We start from the raw sequence: 25,538 nt of genomic DNA, 5'->3' as shown, positions 1-25,538 counted from the left end.
ATTATATTTTTATAAAAGCAAACATTAGAGGGTGAACAACACATGGAAAACCTTGAACAACACTGCCAGAAATGACAGACTACATAGAGAAGTTGGTGGTGTTGGGAACACCCGATTCGGTTGAAGAATCGTAACTCTACACACCATCTCAACAGAACGTATGGCTAAAAAACGAATCTCAGAAGAAGGAGATCAAAACCCATATGAACAAGAGGAAGGAATGTTAGAAATATAAGAAGAGGATGGCAGATTGAGTTGTAGAGGGGGAAAACACATCAGAAAATGGAACAGAAAAAACAAAACAAGAAAGGGGAAATTAACAACCGACTCCAACCAAAACTAGAGTCGCCTACACCGATTTTGAACAGATTAGAAACTGTTACAAAAACAGGAGAAAAACTCTCACAGTAAAAAGAATGTCTCTCAGAGAGAAGGGCCTAGAAAGGTTTCATAATCCCTAGACTGGATTCGGATTCCCAAGTCAAACCAAATCCATGGACTCTGATAGCTTCTAGGCTCCTAGCAAATATTGGAGGAGAGGGAATTTGGTGTTGAGCTTTCGACCGTAAAGATACACGCTCTTTTTTAATTGATTGGGTCACAAACCCTTTTTAAAATTCAACATTTGAGTATGAACAATTAATATGTTTTCATTACTCTTGTCAGTTGTCAATTACGATGTTCATGAGTATCCACAATGTCTTTGCAAAATTTAACATTTGAAATGCCTAAAGTTCGATTTTTATAAATAACAAATTCGATACCTAATTTTGATTAACACAGTATGTGGCTTAGTTGAAAACTAGCTCTCGACCCATCATTGTCTGGAAAAAAAAGAGCACCATGTGCCAATGAAAAAATTTTCAGGCTGCCCAGAACACGACTCGATACACCAAGTATCATATAAAAGTGGTTAAAATTTTTTTTTTAAAAGTATCCAACCACTTATACTATGACACTTAGTGTATATGACTGTGTTCTATCACACTGTAAAATTTCTGTATGCCAACATTACAACTATCTCGCTTATGTGACATCCCTTGTGATGACATACAATCCGATTGGGATCATTACATGTTGTTGGTAAGAATTAAGAAAGGTGTTCAATGGTGCAAGGTAAAATCCCGAAAAAGCCCCTCCGAGAGAAGGGCAAGTATTCAAAGGCCTCCCTTGCCAGTTCTCGCACACTCGCACAAAAATAACAAAAACTGCGCGCTTCCTACTCCCAGTGTCGTCCTCTCCTTCAAACATTCGAAACGGACGGTCGAGATCTGGTCAGGGGCACCCCGCAAGTTGCTCGATGTTTAACAGCAAAAGTCTCTCTCCTTATTTAAACCCGCCATTTCCAATTTCCTCGCATCTCTCCACCCTCCCCCTATTGTTCCACTCAGTTTTACCATTCATCATCGTCTTCCTCTTCGCTTTGATCAATCATCATCTCCCATTTCTCTCTCTGAAACGAAACGATGGCGTCGCCCAAGAAGGAGAGAGAGACCCAGGTTTACTTGGCCAAGCTCGCCGAGCAGGCCGAGCGATACGAAGGTCACTCACTCACACCTCACTCTAATTTTCTCCATCTTTTAATCCGTCGCTGTTCTTATGTGTGTGTATATATGTATATGCATATGTGTGTACGCATGTGTATATGTTTTTATATGTTAAAGCAGGCATTGATCGGATTGTGAGTGTTTCGGCGTTGTATCGGATCTTACAGGATTTTGCATGAAATAACGAATGCCTTTGTTTTTGTTCCATTTTTGTTGCATTGGAGGAATTCCAAGTTCTTATAATTCGATCGTTACGTTTATATGTCAAAGCTGGCGTTGATCAGATTGTGCATGTTTCAGCATTTGTATCGAATTTAAAGAATTTTTATTAAATTCCGAATGATTTTTATTATTCGTTAGAATTGATCAATTTTTTTTTTAAATAGTATGGAATGTATTGTTTAGATTAATATTGAACAATGGAAATGAATCGAACGCGTTTTTATGGTGTTCGGAATTGAATGTGTTTCTAGTTTGAATTGGTTTTAAATGAATGAAGGATATATACCCGGTGATGGCTAATTGGTCGTTGTTTCGGTTTAGAATTTGATCGTCCTTTTTTTCGGAATATATAGGGAGAATCAAACGTATACACTTTTATGCATAGTGTTGAAGTGAGTGGAAATGATTTGCTAGCCGTATGTCAAGATGAGTTTCTCTTTGAATTGTTATGCTTACTCGATGATGCAGAAATGGTTGAGTGTATGAAGAAAGTTGCGAAACTTGACCTTGAGCTGACTGTAGAGGAGAGGAATCTTCTTTCTGTGGGATACAAAAATGTCATAGGTGCTCGAAGGGCCTCTTGGCGCATCATGTCGTCCATTGAGCAAAAGGAAGAGTCTAAGGGAAATGAGCACAATGTCAAACTGATCAAGGGTTACCGGGTGAAGGTGGAGGAGGAACTCTCCAAGATTTGCGATGACATTCTGTCAATCATAGACAAGCACCTGATCCCCTCTTCCTCCTCTGGAGAGGCCACTGTTTTCTACTACAAGATGTGAGTCACGTTTTCCCCTAGTAGTTTACTCCAATGAATGCGTGGAATATATTGCAAAAGGGAAAAATTGCAAATATATATCGGTTCAGGAAATTTTCTCCGTTTCCTTGTTGGCCCTGCCTAAATGATAGGTTAAAGAGTACAAAGTCCTTTGGTTCTGTTATCCTATTTTTCTTCATCTTGTACTGACATTCTTCATACTGTATTTGGAATTTCTAATTTTTTTTTGTGACCAACAATGGCGTGCATGTTTCAGGAAAGGTGACTATTATCGGTACCTTGCTGAGTTCAAGACCGATCAGGACAGAAAAGAGGCAGCTGAGCAATCACTCAAGGGATATGAGGCATGTTTAATTTTACCAATTTTAACACAAATGGATGTTAATCAGTGCTTATGTATGTTTCATTCTTTTACACTTGTTGTCATTTGATGTGCTCTCCTATTCCCACGTCCTTTCTCAGGCTGCCTCAGCCACTGCAAACAAAGATCTCCCTTCAACCCACCCGATCCGTCTCGGTCTAGCCCTCAACTTCTCTGTCTTCTACTATGAGATTATGAATTCTCCCGAGAGGTATCAGTTTACGTCTGTTATCTTTTGATTATTTTCGTTGAAGTAACTCCTGAGATGGTCGTTGTCGTCGTAAACTTGTAGGGCTTGCCATTTGGCTAAACAGGCATTTGATGAGGCAATTGCAGAGTTGGACACCTTGAGTGAGGAGTCATACAAGGACAGCACCCTTATCATGCAATTGTTGAGAGACAACCTCACTCTCTGGACCTCTGATTTGCCTGAAGACGGAGGTACAGCATACCTCCATGCCTGATTAACATGCATTTACATTTTCAGTAAAACCGCATAAATAAAAATTGCCAAGTAACACACATTTACAATATCAATCCTTCCTAATTCCAAACCATATAAAGTTCCATTCCTTTTGAAATCACTGTACAATTAGAAAGACTTCGAAAGACTTCTCTTTATCTTCAGCTTCTCCCATTCTGAATGTGAAACAACAACGGGCATGCTGTTGGTGAAGGGATACGGGAATCAAAAACTGTATGGACTTTTAGGGTAGTATGTGAACGAAAGTGTGCGTAGGTACACATACGGAAGGTGCCGGTATCTATGTGCAGGCACCAGCACGGTAGAAGTTTCTGTTCTGAATCACAATTCAGATGGAAAAAACCTAATGTGAAAGTGGTTTTGTGCAGGTGATGACAACTTCAAAGGTGAAGAATCCAAGCCTGCCGCCGAACCCGCAACTGCTAAGGTAAGTGCTTGCTACTTTTTCTTTGGGGCTTAATCGGTATGGATTAAATCAATAACTAATTGTTACTTCGGATAAAACACAGTAAATCTTGCAGCATTCACGGGCTTACCTGAAACAGCCCAGAAAACGGCAAGTAAGACCTCTGCAAAAGGCGATCTTTTAGCTTTTCTCACTCAGTTTTCGCGAGGGGATTTGACTGAAGGACGTAGACATATTTTTTTTCGATATTAATCCTTCTAGGTTCCAAAGAAAATTAGGATTTGATCAATTATCTGTTCTTATTTTTGTTTCTGGACTGATTGTTTTGTCTACATGTTAAACTTCGTACGTTAAGAAATGGATTATTTTCTCTTCTTTTTACTTTTGTAGTCCCCTTGCTTGTCTTGCCCGTTTGATATGAACTAGACTTTTCCCAATACAATATGTATTTTGTTAACGATGGTGAGCATTGTGTCACTACGTTTTGTGGATTGAATAAGTTTGGTTTAATTTACCCCTTACTTGAATCTTTTAAACTCATTCAATTTTCAATCATTGAGATGGCGATGATCACTACTAATAACAAAAAGGAGCAATTCTTATCTCGTCAAAGCTGGTAAAGATAAAATAATCTAAAAAAGTAATGTTAGGTAGATCAAATTTGCAAACTAAATGATATGGTTGTAAATGATTGTATTATTAATTAAGTGTTAATTAACGTGCTTGTTTCTTATTGGTGACACATCATTTGGTTTAAAAATTTTGGTTTCCCTAGCATTACTCAATCTAAAAATCTAACGTCCCTCGTAACAAAAGGTGGCAAAAAATTACGGTTTCTAGAACATTTATAATTTTTCTCTACGAATACTTGTTCTGCAAAAAGGAAATACATCACATTGTGAGCCACAAAAAATGCTGTTAAGATGGGAGATTTAACCATGTACCCATTTATTTGTTTCCCTTACATGATGTGCGAGCGAGATAGAGAGAAAAAGACAAATAACCGGTTGCATGCAAGATTTTGCCCGTTGGGACCGAAGGGAACGTACGCGCGGACCTCAAAGAATTGCAATACAGAATTGCCGCCAAGAGTTTGTATATAGAACAGTAGAAACAAAGTAATTGTATGCACTTTAAGCCAAATTCTACGCTGATATAAATGACATGAGGCATAAAATTCATATTTATATGTAAAAGGTGATGGCATATCATATCAATAAGAACGAACTGTCGTTTGATCCCTTGAATTATTATTCCAGTTAAAATTGATTATCTGAACTATTTTTTAGGTAAATAAACCCTTGAACTATTTGAAATCACCCAATCAACCCTCACTGTCAGATTCGATGAAATTTTATCTATTTTGCCATTCAATACTGACACCAATTTACCTTTAAGGGTGAATCACGTGGCAATATTTGAAGTGGATGAAATTTCATCAAATCTAATGGTGATGAGTCAATTGACTAATTTTAAATAGTTCAGAAGTTAATTTACCAAAAAGATAGTTCAGGCAGTCAAGTTCAAATAGGATAATAATTCAAGCGTCAGAACCCCTTTCAAAACTGTGAATCAACATCAACCTCCCCTGCTGAGGTTCAACCCTCAAATGCAAATTAAGATTTTTCGAATTAAGTCTTACATATTTGCAAAAACCACCATAAAAATTGTATAGTCAAGGAAAAGGACTGGATGACCGGCATCCTATAACATTAGAGTCAACAAAATACGTTCGACCGAAATATTAATCTGTACAAAAATAATCAGTTATGGTTCTTCCTTGACGAAGAAATTTTGAGGCAGGCAAAACTCTTCCTCGCGATTCAGGAAATCCATCTCCTCGTCGTCTGGTTTCTGAAATTCAAGAAAAAATTGGTAAAATATGTAGATTTCAGCAAGTCTAAAGAAGAACAAGAGATAAACACACAAACAATCCCTTGGGACCATTTGAACGTTTCATTAGAAATAATTTCAGTAGTTGTTTATCTCAACTCTCGCACCAAACTTCCGTATACGTGACCTCATTTTCCAACATTTCCTCAAGCCTACTGAATAATGCAGCTGTCTAGTACCTATTCACCTATAACGCGGTGCAGAGATGCGCGTATATTTTGTATTTTGAGAGTCGTTCTACCTCAGTATGAAGCGTCTAGTTATTTTTAAATCCCGTATTCTGCAGTTGGCACTGTGAGTGTTCATTGTTGATTGAGTGTACACAAAAAAATTACCGATGAACGTGGATATTAAGTTCAACAGTACCATCATAAGATAAAGATCACTGAGATATGAAAAAACTGAGTTAATTAAGTAAATTAGATACCAGCATTTCCAAGTTATAGAACCTCTCTAGCAACTGCAGAACCTCGTCAGCAGAGAAGTGTCGATCAAAGCTGTGAAAACAACACAACAATGAGTAAGGCGATGTAAATGGCGATGTATTATAAACCCACAAACGAAAACGTTAAGTGGAACAAACCTTCTTCGAAGAAATTCCATTAAACCATAAAGCACGAAATGGCGATGTACGCCTGCGCCCAAACAAGTAGCGGATTGCTCATATATTTACTTTACTTGCTTGTCTATTTACGAATAACATGATAACGTAGGAACAAAAATGGAAGAATGCATGAGCGACTAATCCTAGCATTCCTCAAAATGGAAACGGTATTGTATCATTGCCTAATTAATCACCCGTCATGCATTAACTCATACACATAATTTTTTGTCCAATGTTGATTTACTATAACTCCCCTTATATTGACTTGAACCATCAGATTCCAAATTCAATTTTGGTAAAAAGTGACAACAGTACTCTTGAACTTTTCCTACCAATGACAGCCGAGCCTTATCTCACTAAGTAAGGTTAGCTGTATGAATCTTATAATGCCAATGTGCTCGGTTTTGCGTCAAGTCTTCTGTTAGTCAGAAGAAAAAAAGATGATAACTTTCCCTCCAAAAATTAACGAGAAATATTGACTTCTTAGCATTTTCTGGGTGAAAAATTCTCCATACGAAGATTGAAGATGTTAATTAACCACCCATTTTTACAATCTAAATTGATAATTTGCATAAAATTGTGACAAAAATCACCCATATAACTAACCAAAACCGGAACTCCAGAGATAATAAACTGAAATATGAGCATTAATTAGAGAAAACCTGCCTTTTAATTTTCCGGGAGGGTAAATTTCAATAGCTTCTAACAGTTTGAGCTCCAATTCAACCTGTGATTCCTCCTATTACATTGACCATAAAATTTAAAGCAAAAAAAATATAAAACCAACATATATATATATATATATGTGTGTGTGTCTGTGTTTGTATAGAATCGAGAGAGAGAGAGAGGGAAGAAAGAGGGACCTTTAGGAGAGAAGAAGCAGAGGAAGGGGGAGGTTTGCAAGGAGAGTGTACGGACATGCCGTCTTGTTCCTCTTCCTCTCTGCCGTTGCCACCACTCCTTTCCATTTTAATTCGATCGATTTTATGTGATAATATTTTTGAACGGGAAATTTCTAACAAAATTTTGAAATATTTATGAGGTAGTAGCAGTCATACCGAGTTTGGAAGCAAATCAAGCTCTGTTTTTTTATTTAGGTTTTCCATTTTCTTGATCCAAAACGATCGCTGGAAATTGAAGTGGCCTTGTTTTTGGGCTTTTGGAGCAAAGCCCAAGTTTGTCCTGGTCTTTTTGTTGACTTAATTCGTTTGAGTTATTGGATTGGACCTGGCCCAAAATAAGTAAATTTTTCGATAAACGACATAAACCGCGCGAGTGTTTTTTTTTTTTTTTTTTTTTTTTTGTGGAAAGGCGTTACGTGGTTAGACATGTAGGGTCATCCAACAGCAATTTTCCACATCACGAGTGGAGCCGGCTTAATCAGAATGCATGTGTGTGTGTTTGTGAGAGAGAGTGGGGAAGGAGTGGAGCCGGCTTAATCAGAATGCATGTGTGTGTGTTTTTGAGAGAGAGTGGGGAAGGGAAAGAGGCTAGCTACTCTCTTGAAGTTTTTCCACTAGTTTATGATGAGAGATTTAAATTCATGTTTAAAAGAAATGACACTTTGCCTTAATCGATTAACGTTGGTAAATCACACGATAGTGATAAGAAGAAGGTTAAAATAGTTCTGTGAGTCTTTTCAACTCTTGAGATTAACTGTCGTGGCAAAACCACTGATTGATTTTTTTATTTTATTTTTTAAAAAAAAAAGAAAAAGAGGGAGCTTTTCTTGACCGCAAAAGGAGAATAATTTGTCTTTTTTTTTTTTTCATTGTAGCAATGAATGCGGGAACAAATATGTTCTAACAAATTTAAAGTAGGTGAGCTTCCAAGCTAACTAGTTTTTAATGCATTCAAAATTGGATAGCTTTGTATTAAAAAAAAAGGAAAGAAAATCAAATGGATACCTTAAAAACGTATTACTATCAAAATGTAAGACTCATGTGTCTGCTTATATATGCAGCTCGTTTTATGTACCGAATATTTCATATAAAATTATTATGATCACTTCGTCACAATGAATTGCAGATTTAAATATGAGAGGTTTCGGTGTTAAAAGTTTAAGTTATGTCTAATAGGAACAGATCTAAGCGTGCAAAAAAATTAATCTTAGATTCATCGACATCGGGGATTCATTTTGAAACCAAAGGCTGATCTTCCTCAGTAGGAATTGAATGTTGTCACAAGGAAAGTTGAGGCATTTCGTCGAACATTTGATGGGATCAACCAAATTATATTATACACATGTCAACAAATATTAACGTATTTCAAAACAATCTGATGAGTACTATCAAGTAAATTTATCAAATGCTCTCGACGTAACCTGTCAATGTTACACACAACAATTAAATTATTTTTTCAATGTGAGAGACCCGTTGCGATAACATTCTCCTCGAAAACGATGACAACAACATCAACAACGATGACAACATAAACATGGCAACGACCATGGTGCCGATAACGGCAGGCTGACAAAGACAAGGCCAATTTGTCACTATTTAATTTGTAACAACTTCCATTTGCATACGTCCGACACCATGCGCCCTTTATTTTTTGTCTTTCTTCTTCTTATTATTTGCATTGTAGGAAATAAAAAAAGGCAAATAACATTTCTCTAGTTGGGGATATATTCAATCCAACAGGATCCTTTCTGGATTTTTTTTTATGAAAATCTTGAGAATTTGTAAAAAGCGTTCATTCATTTTACAGTGCATTCAGTTTGTATTAAGTATTGTTTGTATTTAATTTTAAATAAAAATATTTAAATAATTTATAACCGCACGATATACGATGAACGGACAAAATTAAAGGGTCCTTCAGATCCTCACAATGAGGATCTGACGAGGATTTGGATTCATATTCCATGACCTAATTATATATCTAATTAACTAATGAACGATTAGATTTCAACACTAAGATTTAATTGTTACAAAAAACTAGAACATACGACTATCAACTATGAGATATTCAATACCACAGTGCATTGTGGCCACTCGGTTACCTTTCATGTAATTCATGCTGGATACGATCCAAGCAATAAGACTTTAACTCTCAAAAGAACATGGTTTGGTGAAATATATGACATCAATCTAGCTCAATCGTAAGTTAAAACTCGAATATACTTATCCAATCAACAATTTTAACAAAAAATTTATCAAACCTAATGAAATTCAAGCAAAATAGAACAAGAACATTGAGTTCAAAGAATAAAACGTTGCAAAATGAATTTCAAAAAGTGAAATGTGTTCGTATTTGAATAATTGAATGTAAGAGGCAAATCAATAATCAAACCCCCTCTATTATGCGCATAGCTAACCCTTTATAGAAACAAACAAAAAGAGTATTTGATTGTTTGAATGTGTTTTTGAAATGATTGAAATGTTTTGATGAAAATGTTTTTAGAACCAATCATTAGTAAAGCGGTAAGTAAATCTTAAAAAATCACTTAAAGTGCTTCCTGAAAAAATGACATAACCGATGTTTATTTCAAAAAGCACTTTAAGTGTTTTTGAAATTCAAAAATATTTTTTCTAAAAGTATTTTCAGTCATTTTAAAAGAACATTTAAACGAGAGTTAGAGGAGAAGCTTAAGCTACAAGACAAAAAAGAACAAACCAAAAATTAAGGAGGCATATTGTCTATCCTCCTGTTTGGGTGCCATTTTCATCCTCTCCTATTTGTGCGGTCACGATTAAGACACGTTAATATTTCATATTCCTATTATTTTTTATCTTATTATCTCTATAAAAATATCAATACAAAATATTAACATAACGTAACTGTACAAAATAAATAAAAAAAAAGATAAAAAAGGCATCCGGACAGGAGGGCAGACAATCTGCCCTCTGCCCTCCAAAAATTAAAACAAAAACGCATCTCTCTCCCCCCTCTTTCACCATCCAGTTTCTCAGTTAATAGTCTCTCTCTCCATTATTGTCTGCTCTATGATACCTCTCTCTCTTTCTCTCTCTAAAAAGCTTTCAACTTTTTTAATCCCAGCTCTGCTCCTCATTTAGTCAAGCTCTTTGGGTGTCTGGGTTTCCAGAAAACGAAAACAAAAAAGAAATCATTTTCTCTGTTTTCTCCGCATCATATTTATATTATAATATAAAAAACCCTCATCTCCTCGTTTCCAACGTTCATAAATGCTTTAATATCGTTCCATACCCTTTTGTTTTGCCCAACTTCTGAAAAAATCCACCTTCAATTCGTCGACAATCTTTTTTTGGGGTCTGAAAAATGGCTTCATTGATCAACCCAGTTCATTCTCCAACCCGAACTTCTCAGTTTTCTTCGCTGTATTTATCGTCCAAAAAGATTTCGCCTTCTTTTGCCCTGCTCAAAGTTCGCTCGCTTTCTTTCAGAGCTTCAGGCTTGGCCTTTTCTCCGTTGCCGGAGGCTGTAAAGCCCTTACCGGCAGTTGGGTTTTCCGGCAAGGGGTTGAAGTTTTCAGGGTGGAGTCAGCAGCTGAGACGGCGGGGCTCTGTTGAGTTGCTGCCGGTTGCTAAGGCTGCAGCTGCCGATGCTGATGGTGCTGAGATTGAAATTGCTGATGGGTTGGATTTTGCTGAACCCTTTAATCTTTCTTCCTCCGTTAGTATTAAAGTTCAGAACTTTTTAATCATATGATTGGTTGCTGAGAAAATGATGTGGAAAAAAAAAAGTAAAAATCTGAAAAGAAAAATGTATAATTTCATGGTTTCTGCTGCTTTTTTCTTTGAGCAAGATCAAAAAGTTGACTCAGATGAGTTTTTGTGGTCAATGTTTTCGGACAATGATGAATTTTTTGAACGGTATTAACGATGGTTTATGTGATTGTGCAGGTATGGGAAGCCTACAAAGAGCTTTTCTGAGAAATTTCCTTTTCTGATCACCGGCTTCTTTTTCTTCATGTGGTAATTTATTCATATTTAATTTATTTTCACTAATTTATGATTATAATTATTTATTCCAAAAAATCAATGCAGATGGTCATAATTTTTTTTTTCTTTCTGTTTTTTATTCAGGTACTTGTTAAATGTCATCTTCAACATACTCAACAAGAAGGTCTACAATTATTTCCCATATCCATAGTATGTTCATCCTTCATTCTCAAACTTGTTTCGATTTTCGTATAATTTTTATTTTTACTCACAATTTGTAGGATTTCCTTTCACCCCTTTTGCAGTTTTGTTTCTGTTATACATCTCCTTGTTGGAGTGGTGTACTGTCTCGTTTCTTGGTCCGTTGGCTTGCCGAAGCGCGCAGTAAGTACCCGTTTCTGCAATTGTTTGTAATCTGTTTTCAATCCGCAATGTGGCTTCTGCTAAATTCTGTAAATTTTTTGTTCCTCCAGCCGATTGACAAGGAGCAGTTGGCTCTGCTGACCCCGGTTGCATTCTGTCACGCCCTCGGACATGTCATGTCCAATGTGTCATTTGCAGCCGTGGCTGTGTCTTTCACGCACACTATTAAAGGTACGATCTAAGGACCATTTGATAACCATTTCGGTTGTGAACATGAGAATCAATCAAGTTTACAGCATTTTTTTGTTATGTTTTTTGACAGCCCTGGAGCCGTTCTTCAATGCATCTGCTTCTCAGTTTGTTTTGGGGCATCACATTCCCTTGTCCCTGTGGCTGTCATTGGCCCCTGTCGTGATCGGTAACTCTTCAATCTTTGATCTTCTGTTTAATTCTTCATTTCTCTGATATTACTCTCACACACCAGTTATAGAGTGCACATAGATCCCGCCCTTGTGTATATTTACTGAACTGAACTGAACTGAACTTCCATTTTTAGGTGTGTCCATGGCATCATTGACTGAACTTTCTTTCAACTGGCTTGGCTTCGGCAGTGCGATGATTTCAAACATTGCATTCACCTATAGAAGTATCTATTCAAAAAAAGCAATGGTAAGCATCATCTGATCGAGCTTTCTTTTGTTTTCTTCGCGCTGCAGACTAATTTAGACCACTTAAAATGTATTTTGACTTCAACAGACAGGAATGGACAGTACAAATGTGTATGCGTACATTTCAATCATTGCTCTCTTGGTTTGCATCCCACCAGCAATACTCGTAAGTTCCATCTTTTCGCAGAAATTCGGATTTAAAGCAACGACATTGCTCTTAATTCACCACAGATATTCAGAATGCTTTCCTTTGACATCAGATTGAAGGACCCCAACTGCTGCAATATGGATTTAAGGATGCTATAGCCAAAGTAGGTCTCTACAAATTTGTCTCTGATTTATTCTGGATTGGAATGTTCTATCATCTGTACAATCAGGTAAACCATTGACATACTCTCCGAAAGCACAATGTTTGATCCATACCTGCACCATTGCCCGTTTTGTAGTATTTACCATTGCTGGGGGTTACAATTGCAGCTTGCTACTAACACTTTGGAACGGGTTGCACCACTAACGCACGCAGTCGGAAATGTGTTGAAGCGTGTTTTCGTGATCGGGTTCTCCATTGTTGTGTTTGGTAATTTGCTTTAACCTCATTCAAATCATATGCATCTCAGATGATACCTCTGTTTGTTAAACAGTTTGAACATGGGTGAGTCGGGTTTATCATACGTGTTCATAAGTTTCTCGCTCCGTGTTTGACAGGCAACAAAATCTCTACACAAACTGGGATTGGAACTGCCATCGCAATTGCTGGTGTTGCCATCTACTCCTTAATCAAAGCAAACTTGGAAGAGCAAAAACGGGTAAAGATCCTTCGACACCTTAACTATTTTATTTCCATTCAAATTTTCGGTAATAAACTTCTTCGTTTAGGAGCAGCCATTTTCGCTTGAACTAACATATACATCATACTATCCTGCATTTCAGAAGGCTGCTGCAGTTTCTGCATCATAGGTTTATAGCCGTTAGAGGCTTTGTGGTGGATGCTTGAGAGAAAATAAAAGCTCTGAGAATAATAAGAAATAATAACATCGAATCGAGTCGAAAGCATCGGGAGATTACGAAATGGAAAAGCTCATTGAATTTGTTGTATTTTTCACTTCTTGTATTACCAAAATTGCAAGTGATCTACAAAGATTTTTTATCACTGTTGTAATTGCAGCAAGCACTCGACGCTTAAATTCTGATTAGGTGGCAAATTTTTTTTACGGAATTTTAAAAACCATATGGTAACCTTCAGTGATGCTTTTTTTTCCATTTAAAGCAAATATTGAAGAGGAGGGGATTCGAGCTCGGAACATCGGGACATCAAAGTGCAAGGGTAAATACTTTTAATCAATTAAGCTACAAACCATATGGTTTTATCGAATGGAAATTTTAAATACGCTAAAGACGACAGGAGAAAGAAATGGCCGAGAGGCCCGAGACATGTAGAAAAAATTGAGACTAACCCATTGGGCACAAAACATGAAACATCTTTCCTACAATTATTGGCAACAATTTTAAGGTTATATTTTTCCTGTCCAACAATTTACTACTCTTTCATTTTCGCTCAAAAAGCACAAAAACGTTACATATGAAGAAAAAAAAAAACAAGGAACTAGGAGGCTATTAACCTAGCAAAGATCCTGCCGAGACTCGATGGAAAATCAGAGGTAATTTACATATTCGGATGAAAGTTACACCGGAAGATACAAGCGTTAGAGGTGGATCTCGTATCCAATCAGCTTCGTCAAACCATACTGCAGGCAATAAAGCAATCGTTAATCAGAAACACGGTTGAAGCAAGAGACCGTAAAGAAGAGTGATGCAAGTTATACGGAAACAGAACGAAAATCTTTCATCTTAGAAAGGAACATTTACTTACTATTTAGGCATATCCGGTGCTGTAGTTGAGATTAAACAGCCAGTCCCTGCGATTCTCTGAACCCATCACAATTTTGAACCTTCTGGCCAAGGTATCAACATGATCGTCACTCTCATAGTCGAGCTCTCGCCTACATCTTCTTCTGACCCCTTTCAGCATCTCTTTCGTTGGTTCAAAACCAGCAATTACCTGTCCAAATATTTATTATATTCTTTACTGCGGCAGCAAATTAAGCACTATGGAAAAGGTTATACCATCAGTGACAAGAAGAATGCGGTTACCATGTCATCAATCACCAAGACCGCAGCTTTTGGATCTCTGTTGATGAGATGAGCGTCTACAAGTAATGAGTACGACTTTGCATTGGGTTTGACGCCCACACTAACCAAGTGTTCAAATACTCTTGAAGCTTCAAAAGTCTGCCAAAAAACCATACGACTAGATCAGCAAGGTGTTATTGTGTTTAATATGGGGGATGCATATGCGAATTTTGACTCTACATCAGGTACATATGCTGCTTATGGCTATGGGCATAAACATCGGCCCCGAGAAATAAATATTTTCTGTGCCAACTGCCAACTAACTCCAAATGATAAGGAAAAACTAGTCCTAAGAGTATGGATCAACTACCAATAACTTGTCACCCAAGTTCAACAAAAATACAAAATCCTTTCAATGAAACTAAGCATTAAGGGTAGATCGTAGCTAATCAATGCATATCACAAAAATATCAAAAAATAAAACTATGACAGACATTGAGCTAGGAAAGTCTCAGATAGAGAAAGCACAATTTACCCGCTTGTGCTTTCCAAAAGCATGCATGAGAGCATTGTAAGAATGTATATCAGGGGTCAATTCAAATGTGGAACTAATCGCCTCAAAGGTCTGGTAAGCACGCTCAATCTGCCAGGTATTTGCACAACCTAATATTATGCAATTCAATGCAGCAACAGATTTGTACGGAGGCTCTGCACGGCTCAAATTTTCTAATTGATAATATACCTGTGGAATATCAATACGTTTCAGGTTAAAAAGCAGCAAAAGAAAATTCACAAGGGCACATAGAGAATGGAGTAATGGACGGAAAACTGCAAAGCACTCTCCTTGGCCCCCTTTTCCTCGGATAGATAATTGCAAGATATATTTTCATTTACTAGTTCTTTTTTGAATTGCGACTATATAACAAGTTTCAGTTTGTTAAAACAGTGGTCTACAGAAACTTGAAAGATTTACTTCATGGGGACTAGCAATTACACCACTGATGCATAATGAGAATTGAAAATTTGGCAGTTGTGCCTATGCAAAATAAAAAAATGCACAAGAATGTAAATTTGCATCTTTAAGATAAATAGAAGTTAAAATCTTTATTAGCCTACAAATATCTCAGACACAAATTGAGACAAGGTTGATTTTTCAATAGATTACATGTCTAAATCAAATAGGAATAAAGAAAGAACTACATACCGAGTCCAAAGTTCCAAAACCTCCCTTGGAGCAGGCAACAACCAGTGGATATAATGAAGTGAATGGGCAGAACAATTCCTCTTCTCCTTCTTTATCGGAATTACCATAAGCAGCCTCGTATTCACGAAGAGTACTAAAAGCTCTTTGTAGACTCCCTAGCGATGCAAGGGCACATATCTTTGCACGGTAAGATTCTGCATTAGGAACCTTCTTTTGGCGCAACGAGCGTAGTAAGATCGCCCATGATGCATCCAGTAAAGTAGTATTGTGTGTCCTGCCGGCAGTTGCAAGTGCTGACACAAGCAGCCCTTCATCTGCAGAAAGAAAAACAATAGGTCTTGCTTGCTCACCCCTAGCAATCCATTTGGCCATAAACTCCAGGGCATGAAATGCTAATTTGCTATTATCCTCTTGCAGAGCAGCTTCCGCAATGTAGTTGCACAAGTTCCACGGAGGGCAAAGAGCTTTGTTTTGATCCATTGACTGATAACAACCAAAAAAAAAAAAAAACTTACATAAAGTGAACATTGTGCAACATTTTCCATTCTGCGATCTAAATATCTATGGTATGAATCATGTACCTTGCACTTGTTGATAATTGAAACCAAAGTATCTAGCTTTCCTTTATTGACACAGCCTCGTACACATTCTCTAAACACCGGCATTGACAGCATGTAACCAGATTTTAAAGTCAAGTCTATATATTTCAAGGCAGCGTCAATCTGGTCCATTTGTAACAGCATGCCGACAACCAAGTCATACGACTCTTCATCAGGCGGAGATTCCTTCCCTGTCTGCAACATCCTGATACATTGAAGTGAATTGATTCATGAAATATGAATGCATATAATATATGTAATAACATGTGTTTCTAGGAGACCCTTCCAAAACACGAGTAAAGAAAACAAAAGCCTTTAATCGGCACTTCAACACGAAGAATTCATTCATTATTACCGATCATACAAACCACGGAGGCAACATTAATTGAATTGTACAAGTTCTAACTAAATGCAAATCATCATTTCATTAATGTAACAAACAAACATACAGTAAGCTTGCGAGAATCATAATCAAATCGACCGAAGAGCTAACCTTTCGAGCAATTTATCTGCGGCCTCAGTCTCATTGGCCTGGTGCATGGCCTTGAGGACGAGATTAAACGACGCCGTGTTGGGCGTGATGCCGTAGTCCTCCATATGCGCCACAAGATCCAGCATCGTCCCCGGCGAGGCTCCCATCATCAAATTGGCCCTCAAGTAATGGTTATACAAGCTCACATCTGGCTTATTCGGCTTCCCGTTCTTATCCAACGACCGAACCCAGAACTCGAACAGCTGCTTCATGTCCGGCCATCGCTGTGATGTCATCCAACCGGCGAACTCGTTCATTAGGCTCTGCGCGTCTAGGTTTTGCGACATGGCCTGGAATCGGGCGCTCGGGGACTGGTTGAGGAACCCGATGGGAAGCGGGGACTGACCCATGGGCGAGTTGGGTGCCGGATTCCGCCAGTTCTCGTTGTACATGGGGCTTCCGGAGGCGGGGTTCGGAGGGAGAGGGGTGGAGGCGATGGGGTGAGTCGGCTCGACGGCGAGTTGAGGCTCCTGGGAGAGAAATGTGAAGGTTGTGATGGACTTGAGTCCCGGGTTCGGGTTTAGGATTTTGGCCAGCGTTCGGGTCCGCGCGAGGATCGCCATTTGGGACGCCATTGATGGAGCTCAGTCACAGTGACAGAGAGCTGTACGGTAAGTTAGGGTTTTGAAGCTTCTCAGGGAGGGAGGGCTGTATGGTAATTTCGAAATTTCTAATGGCATTTCGGATATTATCTGGAAATGAAGTGGCATTGTGGCTGATGGGTTATGTCCGCAGCGTATTCTTTGGGCTTGTAAAATTTACACGTGCAAGAGTCCAAAACTTCTGGTGTTGGGTTTTAAACGGTGGAAAGCTCAGTTTAGATGGATTGCCTGGTTTTAAGTTGTAAAAAGCCCAAAGATAGAAGAGGCTCCAACTTTTAGGCCCATTTTAAATGTACAAGCCCAAAATGTTATTCCGAGTCCATACATCAGTTGGTCGATATTTTTAGCCGGTGCATCGACTTTTGAGACCAGGATCCTTTTTAGATCCCGTCGGAATCAATCCATCTTATTCTCTCACCACAGATCCTATGGCCAGAAATTAAACACAATTTTTGGCCGCACGATTTGCATCAACAGAGCCGCAATAACATGGTCCGGAGGCTCCAGAGAGAATCTGGATCCCAAACGTTTATTTATTCGCTGCATGAGTTTTGAAGCCAATCAGTACGACTTAAATTTGTCTTTTTTTCATGAGGGAAGAATATACATACATACATACATACATACATACATACATATTTAGTATGCGAAATAATATATCTTGAATGTGTGAGATCGTATATAGAGAAACATAAATATTGAGGAAATTTTGCTCGTGATAAACATAAATACTACACACACACACACATGTATGTATTCTTTCCAACACAAAATGATAACTCACGGGCAAAATTTCCTCAGTATTTATATAAGTTCTTTGGCTTTTTGGTTAAGTTTTAATTGGACAGTTGTATCTTGCATGTGTAATGGAATTATGCAAGTAAATTAATTACATTGTTTTCACAAAACAAGTGGTGTTAGGGCCAAACAGATCAAATCCGACAAGATTAACAAATAATTTGATGACAACATCATCACATGGTAAAAGATCAAATCATCACACATTTTTTTGTGGAGACGGATTCTCTCCGCATCCCTTTCACCAAATTCACTAATTTCACCTATTCAGACTTTTAAAATTGATCTAACGACTAAAGTTATTATAACTTTTAAAAAGGGCCCCTGTTTTTAGTCGTTTGATCAAATTTAAAGGGTCCGGATTGGTGAATTTGATGGAATAGATCTGGAGATGACCCCTTTCCTTTTTTTGTTTTTTCTTTTGTTTTCTTAATTTCATATAATATTTTTCTTTTGGCAAAGCATATATAATATTTGTTTGTATCATATTTCACCAATCCTGAAAACAACTGATTGCCTGTCAATTTTGTATCTTCGAAGACTTAGTAAAGGATTTATGATGAGGCACCCTTGCCAAAGCACACGAGTTCCTTTTTAATTAAGAGACCAATCACAATGTTACACATGTTAACACCAAAATAAAACTCCTAGAGTCCCACATCGATTGTGAACGGAAACAAAGGACTCTCGTCAACTATAAAAGTGGATCATTCTCCAACAATTAATCCCTAATGTCATTATTTCCCTTAATTCATTATTAGAACTTACCAGTGATGATTATGCTTGAACTTTTGTCCAATGTAAACTCTACATTATTAATAAGAACTCATTTACCCTCTAAGACGGAGCCCAACTGAAAAAAAAATAATCATAAACCTTTTATTGGTGAAGGTTCTGTTCCATTTGAAAGAAAGAAAAGCTGGAGCGTTACCTTTGTTTTTTGTGTGGTCCAATTTAATCTCTTTAGGGATGGTAGGAATTTCAAGTCCCAAATCAATAACTGTCGGGACTCGTTCACTAAAGTCATCTAAAAGCAACCACAGAATTTTAAAGAATCACTTTGCTAGTGTTTCTCCTTTATAATTTTGGATCCACCTAATACGTATGACTCAACTCACATGTATTTTTTTTTACATTGAATTTGCAATTAACACATGTAACATTAACTTGATGAAATTGCAAAAGGAAAGTTTCATGCACATATATCAAGGTCCACATAAAATATCAAGGCTTTTTAGCTAAAACGGTCGTTGAAATTGACATACTTCTTCACTTTGGTTCATAGCTGATAATCGATAAAGGTAATTCCTTGTCACAGTAAATCATTTTGGTAACTCCAAGAAAAATATGTCAATATTCTTGTTAAGTATAAGGGTTGGTTTGACAAAAATATCCTTAAAAAGACGGTTACAGATTCGTTCACATAACAATTTAACGAAAAAACTGATAGACATAATGACTAAAATGATTTGCGGACAAACTAAAGAATCACTTCTATCGATGTTTATTGTCAGGGACCAAACTGATGAGTTATGTCAATCTCAATAACCATTTTACCTAAAAAGCCAAACAGAAATTAAACTCCATAAGAGCTAATCTCTTGTGGTTCCTCGGTTGCTTAATAATAGAGCGGTCGATTATTAACTGAGTGATTTTAGGTTGAACATACAATAAAAAAAATTAATTTAATATGGTTGCTTGCACTTGCATGACCCCAATACACACCGAAACAAGCTATTTCATTGATGATTGAGTTCAAGTAATTCATTAACGTTTGCATTCCACACTTTATCAAGGAATGTGTCACGAGTGCCGTGGCACCACCCCATTGGCTAGATTGATATTTGATTTGAAATCTTACTATGCCGACGTGTGGGATTTCTTGGGTTTGCGGTAGAGACCGTAAATGGGAGGTGCATGCCTTCAAGTGCAAGCTATAATCAGGTTTGAGTATGTCCACCAAAAGCCATTGTAAGAGTGGTTGTCTAGATTGGAGACTTTCAACCGTTGATGATATTTAAATTCTATGTGCATTAACGATTGAAAGTCATTTAAAGTAAGAAATTGCACTTAACAAGTTTTTTAAGACTAAATGTTGAGAAAGTCTTGACTATGTGTGTGTGCCGCCGCATGGGGTAACACACTCACAATGAATTGCAACCCTTGCTTTGAGTCTTAGCACGTCCCGACTATTATTACTGTGTTGCCATATGCGTTAGTCGTACCCAAAATCCCCTCTATATCTATCTATTCTATTAAAAGAAGAGGGCTCGTTAACTTTTTGCCCTATTTTCTTTCAATTTTTACTCTTATTTTTGAATGCACAATGTTGACATGAGAAGGGCATAATAATTTTGTATATTTTGAACTTTTTTCCCTTTTTTCTTATTTTGCCCTCACTTTTGATACACAATATTTACACAAGGAGGGTTAAATAGTACTTTTATATCGAAATATTTACATAAGATAAAAATATGCATTTATTAAGAAAAATTGTTTCACCATCATTTTTTCATACAGGTAAATGAAATCATGATATTTTTTTGATAGTTTGAATGAATTGAAGCGGTTGCGCTTGAGGAGAATGTGGGAGGAGATGGGTCGTGGGTGGTTGTTCACACACACAAAGTATGTGCTCTCTGCTAGTAACATGTTATATTAACTCTAAAGAACAACCACTTAATACTACGGTTTAATGGTATTCCTCTTTATTTGTAAGCGAGAGGTCTTAGATTCGGTTCTCGCCAATAAAGAATTTGAACCATATTAGTGCTAGCTCATTATAAAATTTAACCCACTCATCTACCTTTTCAATACAGAATATCATTGGTTAAAAACAAAAAAATAAACAAAAAATTTAAAAGAAAGTGTATTTATCACACGATGAAAATTCCAACATGGCATGTGTATTTACCACAACTTGGACATGTATTGGTCACAACTTTTAACTTGTTTGAGATGCTGATGCCTCATGCCCCGAAGGAACCATCTATCCCTCCATGGAACCACTAATGGTGGGCCCCAACAGGCTAGTGCTAAGTACTAACCAAACCCTAGTCCATATTGGGTTCCGTGCCCCAAAAGAACCATCTATCCCTCCATGGGACCCCTATCGGTGGGCCCCCCACAGGCTAGTTCTAACTTGTAAGCAATAACCAAACCCTAGTCCAGGTTGGGTTCGGTTCTGATCACCCCGCGGCGGGTGAGTTTAAGACCGTTTACTCTTTACATGACAAAAGCTTCTGCTTGCTCAGCTCCCCAGAACCCTTAAACAAACATGTATAAATCGAAATGTAAATTATATTGCTTATTAAACAGCATTTCTGCCACTTAATGTAAAAAAAATCTTAATTAAAAAAAGGTTTAAAACCATATCACATACACACACACCCACCGTCCTATCATTGCTTTCCCCACTAGAAATCCCCACTCTCCACAGCTCTCTCTCTCTCTCTCTCCCTTATTTTTCCTACAATCCTGCATCAATCATGGCTGCTTTAGTGTATATTGTGATTTTATTGGCCCTCACTGGCCATTCAAGTAAGCTCATATATTATGTTCTGTTTTTTAATTTCTTTCCAGTTTTTTTTTCTTAATTTTTCTCAATCTAACATGTGGAAACTGCAAATCACTGTAACCCCTTTTTTCCAATCGAGGAAGAACTCCTCCCAAATCATAAAGTTTCAATCTTTCTCGTATTTTCCCACTCCATCAAATGAAATACCTCCCAAATCAAAAAGTTTTAATCTGTCTTTTTTTTTCTTTTTTTCTTTTTTTTTTATAAGGATTAGAAGATATTAGTTCCTCGGAGTACGACGATGTCATGTGTCCTCAAAAGGGCCATGATTTAAAGTGGTTTTAATGTGAAGTAACTGGTTTTCTGGGTTTTTTTTTCTTGGATTTGTAGGTGCTATTTATTGCGTATGCAAAGATGGAGTTGGTGATTCAGCACTTCAGAAGGCATTGGACTATGCCTGTGGAGCTGGAGCTGACTGCAGTCCAGTCCTCCAAAACGGTGCGTGTTACCAGCCCAACACCATCAAAGATCACTGCAGCTATGCAGTCAACAGTTATTTCCAGAGGAAGGGTCAAACTGCACAGAGCTGTGATTTTTCTGGTGCTGCTTCTCAGAGCCAAACTGCTCCTAGTAGTAAGTTCATTCCTCCCAAATCTTTATTCTTACCAATTTTTTATATATATTTTTAATAAAAATCACTAATTTTAATTTTCTGGTGATTTTCCAGCCGCAAGTTCGACTTGTGTTTATCCTGCAAGTACCAGGTAGGCGTCTGAGTTTTTATTTCTGATATCTTTTGCAATTTTCCCCAGAATTTCATCAATATATTTAAATGCAATTTCCCCAGAATTTATTTTTTTGATTTTCTTGTACTTTTATGTGGGGTAGATGGTAGGTAGAACCTCTCCCTCTGGGAGCCCGGATCCCTTAGGAAGCTAAGCCTTCTAAACAAAGGATCTGGACCGTTGAAATTTCATTCAACTTCTGCAATTATCATAACTTTAAAGGGATTTTTGTTTGTAACCGTTGAATCAAATTTCAACGGTCCAGATTCTTTACTTAGAAGGTTCAGCTTCCTAACTGGAAACCGGTTCCCTCACTCTGAACTTAAATGCTGTAATATTTTTTATTTTTTTGGTCAAACACTTCAATGCTGTAATTACTTGTAGTCAAATGGTAGGTTTCAAAAGTTCTTGAATAAGCAACAGCAGCTGCAATTTACAAAAGTGAATTTGGAGATTATAGGTCATAACTTAATGAGCTTATTAAGAAAGTGATGAAGAAAAAAATAGATCAACCTCCGCCCTTAAATTAGTACTGTATTAGCTTGATCTATTATATTAGTCATAACTATGAGCTGTCATGATCTAAGCTTGACAGTTGTTTTACTGCATGTCATCATGAAAATACGAAACTAGGTACAAATTTTTAATTAAAAAAATAAAACAAGTGACTATTAAATATTGGTTTATTGTCTGTTTAACGTCCATGCAGTTCTATTTTCGATTGAAAGTTTGTAACGGGTTCGTTTGTATGTATTTTCCCATGAACTTCAAGATTAGAGTGCCCTCTTTGCAATTAACATGATTTTGTTCTGTTTTGTTCAGCCAAGCAGGAACCGGCTCTACCACTACAAACTCAACCACAGGCACAACTCCAAGCACAGGCACAACTCCAAGCACCAGCACTGGCACCGGCATCACAACTCCAGGCACTCCGGCATCAGTGTTCGGATTAAGCCCCACCGGGAGTACCACAGGAATCAGCAATACCGACGGCGCGGCTACCTTGGGAGGTGCCAACCAGTTCTTTTTCTCTCTAGCCTCAGCTCTGTGCTTCACAGTGTTGTTACTGACCTGAAGAGCTTCGGGTGGTGGTGTAATTGGTGGGTAGGCATGTAATTTGCGGCATTTGGGTGGGTGGTTGTGTAGGGAAACATCTTCAGAGGCAAAAAAAAAAAATCCCACTAGGGTTTTTAATTTTTCTAGTTTCTGCGTTTTGTGTTTCCTTGCTCCAATGTGAAAACAGCTGGGGAATATTCGATTCCATTTTTAGTGGTGTCGCTAGTGCTTATTTATTGGGGGTAGGAATCTGATCGTCTCCTTTTTAGATTTTTCCTTTTGTATATGTACAAGAGACTAATTTTTTTTAATTTATTGTCTCTTAATTTCTGTCATGCGCGGGCGATTATTTACATTGATTTAATATATCTCTTATCACATGACACATTATTAAGAATTTATGTGAATAGTGCATCGAGCTATCATAGAAGCTTTTGATAGTGAAGCAATGGCCGAAAGCAAAAGCAGACAGAGACACCTTCCAATAGGTCGCATCAACGCAACTAACCATATACCGTCTATTTTATGTTCATAAAAAGAAAAAAGATCAATTTATATCACTACAAAATAACGTAAACGCAGTCAAATATGTTAATTTTAATTTTTAACAACCCGCTTGATAGCATTTCTTTTTTAATTTTTAGATTACTTAAGTTGAAACAAACAGAGGTGTACGTGAGGAATAAATGGGTATGCGGAAATAATTTTTCTATAGTACTGCACAAGTTTTGTTGGATATACGATTAGACGAAACTTTCTTGAGTACTTCGAATATTAAAAACACTCGAATTATCTAATATTCTAGAGCGTCCAAGAATTTTTTATGGCTAGAATCCACCAGCTTGTCAAAATTCACAAAACCATCGGACAATAATTATGGAATTTGACGTGCATGGGCGAAAAAGTCGAAAAGAATCTAAAATAAAATACAAGTACGTAACATGTTGAAGGCTACAGAAGTTGGACCTTTGATGAAGACTCATGAACTACCCACGAACCATATATAAGCCACAAACTCTAATATTTCCAAGCGTATTATACGAATTTAAGTTTTAAGTTAAGTTGACAAAAATAATGTACTTCTCATCGATACTTAATTTTAAATTCTACTCTTTTTACGACGTTAAAATCTATCATGTTATTGCATCCCTCACCTTGCCAATCCTTCTCTAATATTGTTGATTTGTAGTTAATTTTTTATCATTAATTTTAAATTCAGCAATTATTAAAGCAGAAAAGAATGAATAATCAAAGATTAAAAGAAAAAAAATATCAAATTACAAATTAAGAAAAACTTTATACAGATGGTCTGAAGGCTACTGAGGTCAGCAAATTCCACTCACCTACTTAAAAGAAGATTCTTAAGCAGTAGACATACACACGCAATTACTTCTAAGTTGTAAATATAGCAAATAGTAAATGAACACAAAGTCACAGTTACTGCCAGTAAATGGGTGCTTTTACACACCTGTTCGTATTAAGAGTTCAAAAAATATACATGTGAAGGTCTTTTGAACATTTTTAGATGTTTGGTATGTGTCACTTTTGTGCTCGCCAAATGTTTGATGTAATACCTGCTAAGCATATTGGCATCACTCGGCAAGTTGCGTCGAGAGCAATCGACAAATTTTCTCGATAACACTCATCAAATTAGCATCACTTGACATGTATGCAATATAGTTCAGCTGACGACAACATGCCCACCAAACGTTCGATGAAATGCCTCAGTGAATAAACTAAATTTTTATGCACACTTTGTGCTGTATTTCTACCCATAATGTTCAAATCCTGAATCCACCACCACCGATCATGAGATGTAATTCGAATTCTGGAACCCAAATGTAGCTCTTAAAAGATGTAAAACCGGCCGAATTCGTATAACATGTATGGCAGGATATGAAATTGTGAATATCATTTACGAGGACATGGAAAGTAAACCTTCAAACTCTGAGCAATACACCGAACCTCTTCATGCTGATCTTGGTTTTTCCACGCGAGGAAGGTGTACGCATTGTGACATTTGTTGTTAAACAGCGTTTGGCAATTCACAACGCAATCTCTGCAGCAAACGATATAACAAACCACACGATTACCAAGCTGTATAGAACTGTGGTATGATGGAAAGATGAT

The 25,538-nt window shown here is 37.2% G+C and overlaps 5 protein-coding genes across 6 annotated transcripts; 3 read left to right on the top strand and 2 right to left on the bottom strand.

Annotated features, from left to right (window-relative positions):
* Nucleotides 1-1,236: 1,236 nt before the first annotated feature.
* LOC137732059 (14-3-3-like protein GF14 iota) lies at nucleotides 1,237-4,176 on the top strand. Its single transcript, XM_068471354.2, has 7 exons — nucleotides 1,237-1,542; nucleotides 2,238-2,544; nucleotides 2,801-2,888; nucleotides 3,007-3,116; nucleotides 3,198-3,346; nucleotides 3,758-3,816; nucleotides 3,899-4,176. Exons 1-7 carry the CDS (start codon nucleotides 1,467-1,469, stop codon nucleotides 3,899-3,901), a joined length of 792 nt encoding a protein of 263 aa, XP_068327455.1. The 5' UTR covers nucleotides 1,237-1,466; the 3' UTR covers nucleotides 3,902-4,176.
* Nucleotides 4,177-4,962: 786 nt separating this feature from the next.
* On the bottom strand, nucleotides 4,963-7,384 carry LOC137730511 (uncharacterized). Of its 2 annotated transcripts, none has more exons than XM_068469501.2 (5): nucleotides 7,156-7,384; nucleotides 6,959-7,031; nucleotides 6,272-6,323; nucleotides 6,116-6,185; nucleotides 4,963-5,649 (listed from the first exon to the last, which is right to left on the bottom strand). In XM_068469501.2, exons 1-5 carry the CDS (start codon nucleotides 7,258-7,260, stop codon nucleotides 5,563-5,565), a joined length of 387 nt encoding a protein of 128 aa, XP_068325602.1. In that variant the 5' UTR covers nucleotides 7,261-7,384; the 3' UTR covers nucleotides 4,963-5,562. The 2 variants fall into 2 exon arrangements, with proteins under 2 accessions (XP_068325602.1, XP_088544159.1); XM_088688033.1 differs by having other exon boundaries at nucleotides 6,959-7,019.
* A 2,723-nt stretch (nucleotides 7,385-10,107) lies between these two features.
* On the top strand, nucleotides 10,108-13,427 carry LOC137730896 (triose phosphate/phosphate translocator, chloroplastic). Its single transcript, XM_068469896.2, has 12 exons — nucleotides 10,108-10,848; nucleotides 11,116-11,187; nucleotides 11,299-11,364; nucleotides 11,460-11,538; nucleotides 11,628-11,748; nucleotides 11,840-11,935; nucleotides 12,074-12,186; nucleotides 12,274-12,351; nucleotides 12,446-12,562; nucleotides 12,663-12,762; nucleotides 12,891-12,991; nucleotides 13,116-13,427. The coding sequence occupies exons 1-12, from the start codon at nucleotides 10,532-10,534 to the stop codon at nucleotides 13,140-13,142; spliced, it is 1,287 nt and encodes a 428-aa protein (XP_068325997.1). The 5' UTR covers nucleotides 10,108-10,531; the 3' UTR covers nucleotides 13,143-13,427.
* A 215-nt stretch (nucleotides 13,428-13,642) lies between these two features.
* Nucleotides 13,643-17,260, bottom strand: LOC137730895 (pentatricopeptide repeat-containing protein At1g26460, mitochondrial). Its single transcript, XM_068469895.2, has 7 exons — nucleotides 16,612-17,260; nucleotides 16,101-16,323; nucleotides 15,520-16,002; nucleotides 14,851-15,057; nucleotides 14,337-14,474; nucleotides 14,056-14,244; nucleotides 13,643-13,930 (listed from the first exon to the last, which is right to left on the bottom strand). Exons 1-6 carry the CDS (start codon nucleotides 17,223-17,225, stop codon nucleotides 14,059-14,061), a joined length of 1,851 nt encoding a protein of 616 aa, XP_068325996.1. The 5' UTR covers nucleotides 17,226-17,260; the 3' UTR covers nucleotides 13,643-13,930; nucleotides 14,056-14,058.
* A 3,980-nt stretch (nucleotides 17,261-21,240) lies between these two features.
* On the top strand, nucleotides 21,241-23,743 carry LOC137731237 (Carbohydrate-binding X8 domain superfamily protein). The gene is made up of 4 exons (XM_068470338.2): nucleotides 21,241-21,590; nucleotides 21,958-22,200; nucleotides 22,295-22,331; nucleotides 23,175-23,743. The coding sequence occupies exons 1-4, from the start codon at nucleotides 21,539-21,541 to the stop codon at nucleotides 23,425-23,427; spliced, it is 585 nt and encodes a 194-aa protein (XP_068326439.1). The 5' UTR covers nucleotides 21,241-21,538; the 3' UTR covers nucleotides 23,428-23,743.
* Nucleotides 23,744-25,538: the final 1,795 nt, after the last annotated feature.

This window comes from Pyrus communis, chromosome 16 (assembly GCF_041283825.1).
Source record: "Pyrus communis isolate YQ-2024b chromosome 16, ASM4128382v1, whole genome shotgun sequence".
Lineage (NCBI taxonomy): Eukaryota > Viridiplantae > Streptophyta > Magnoliopsida > Rosales > Rosaceae > Pyrus > Pyrus communis.
This window is presented reverse-complemented; position numbering and strand designations above follow the sequence as displayed.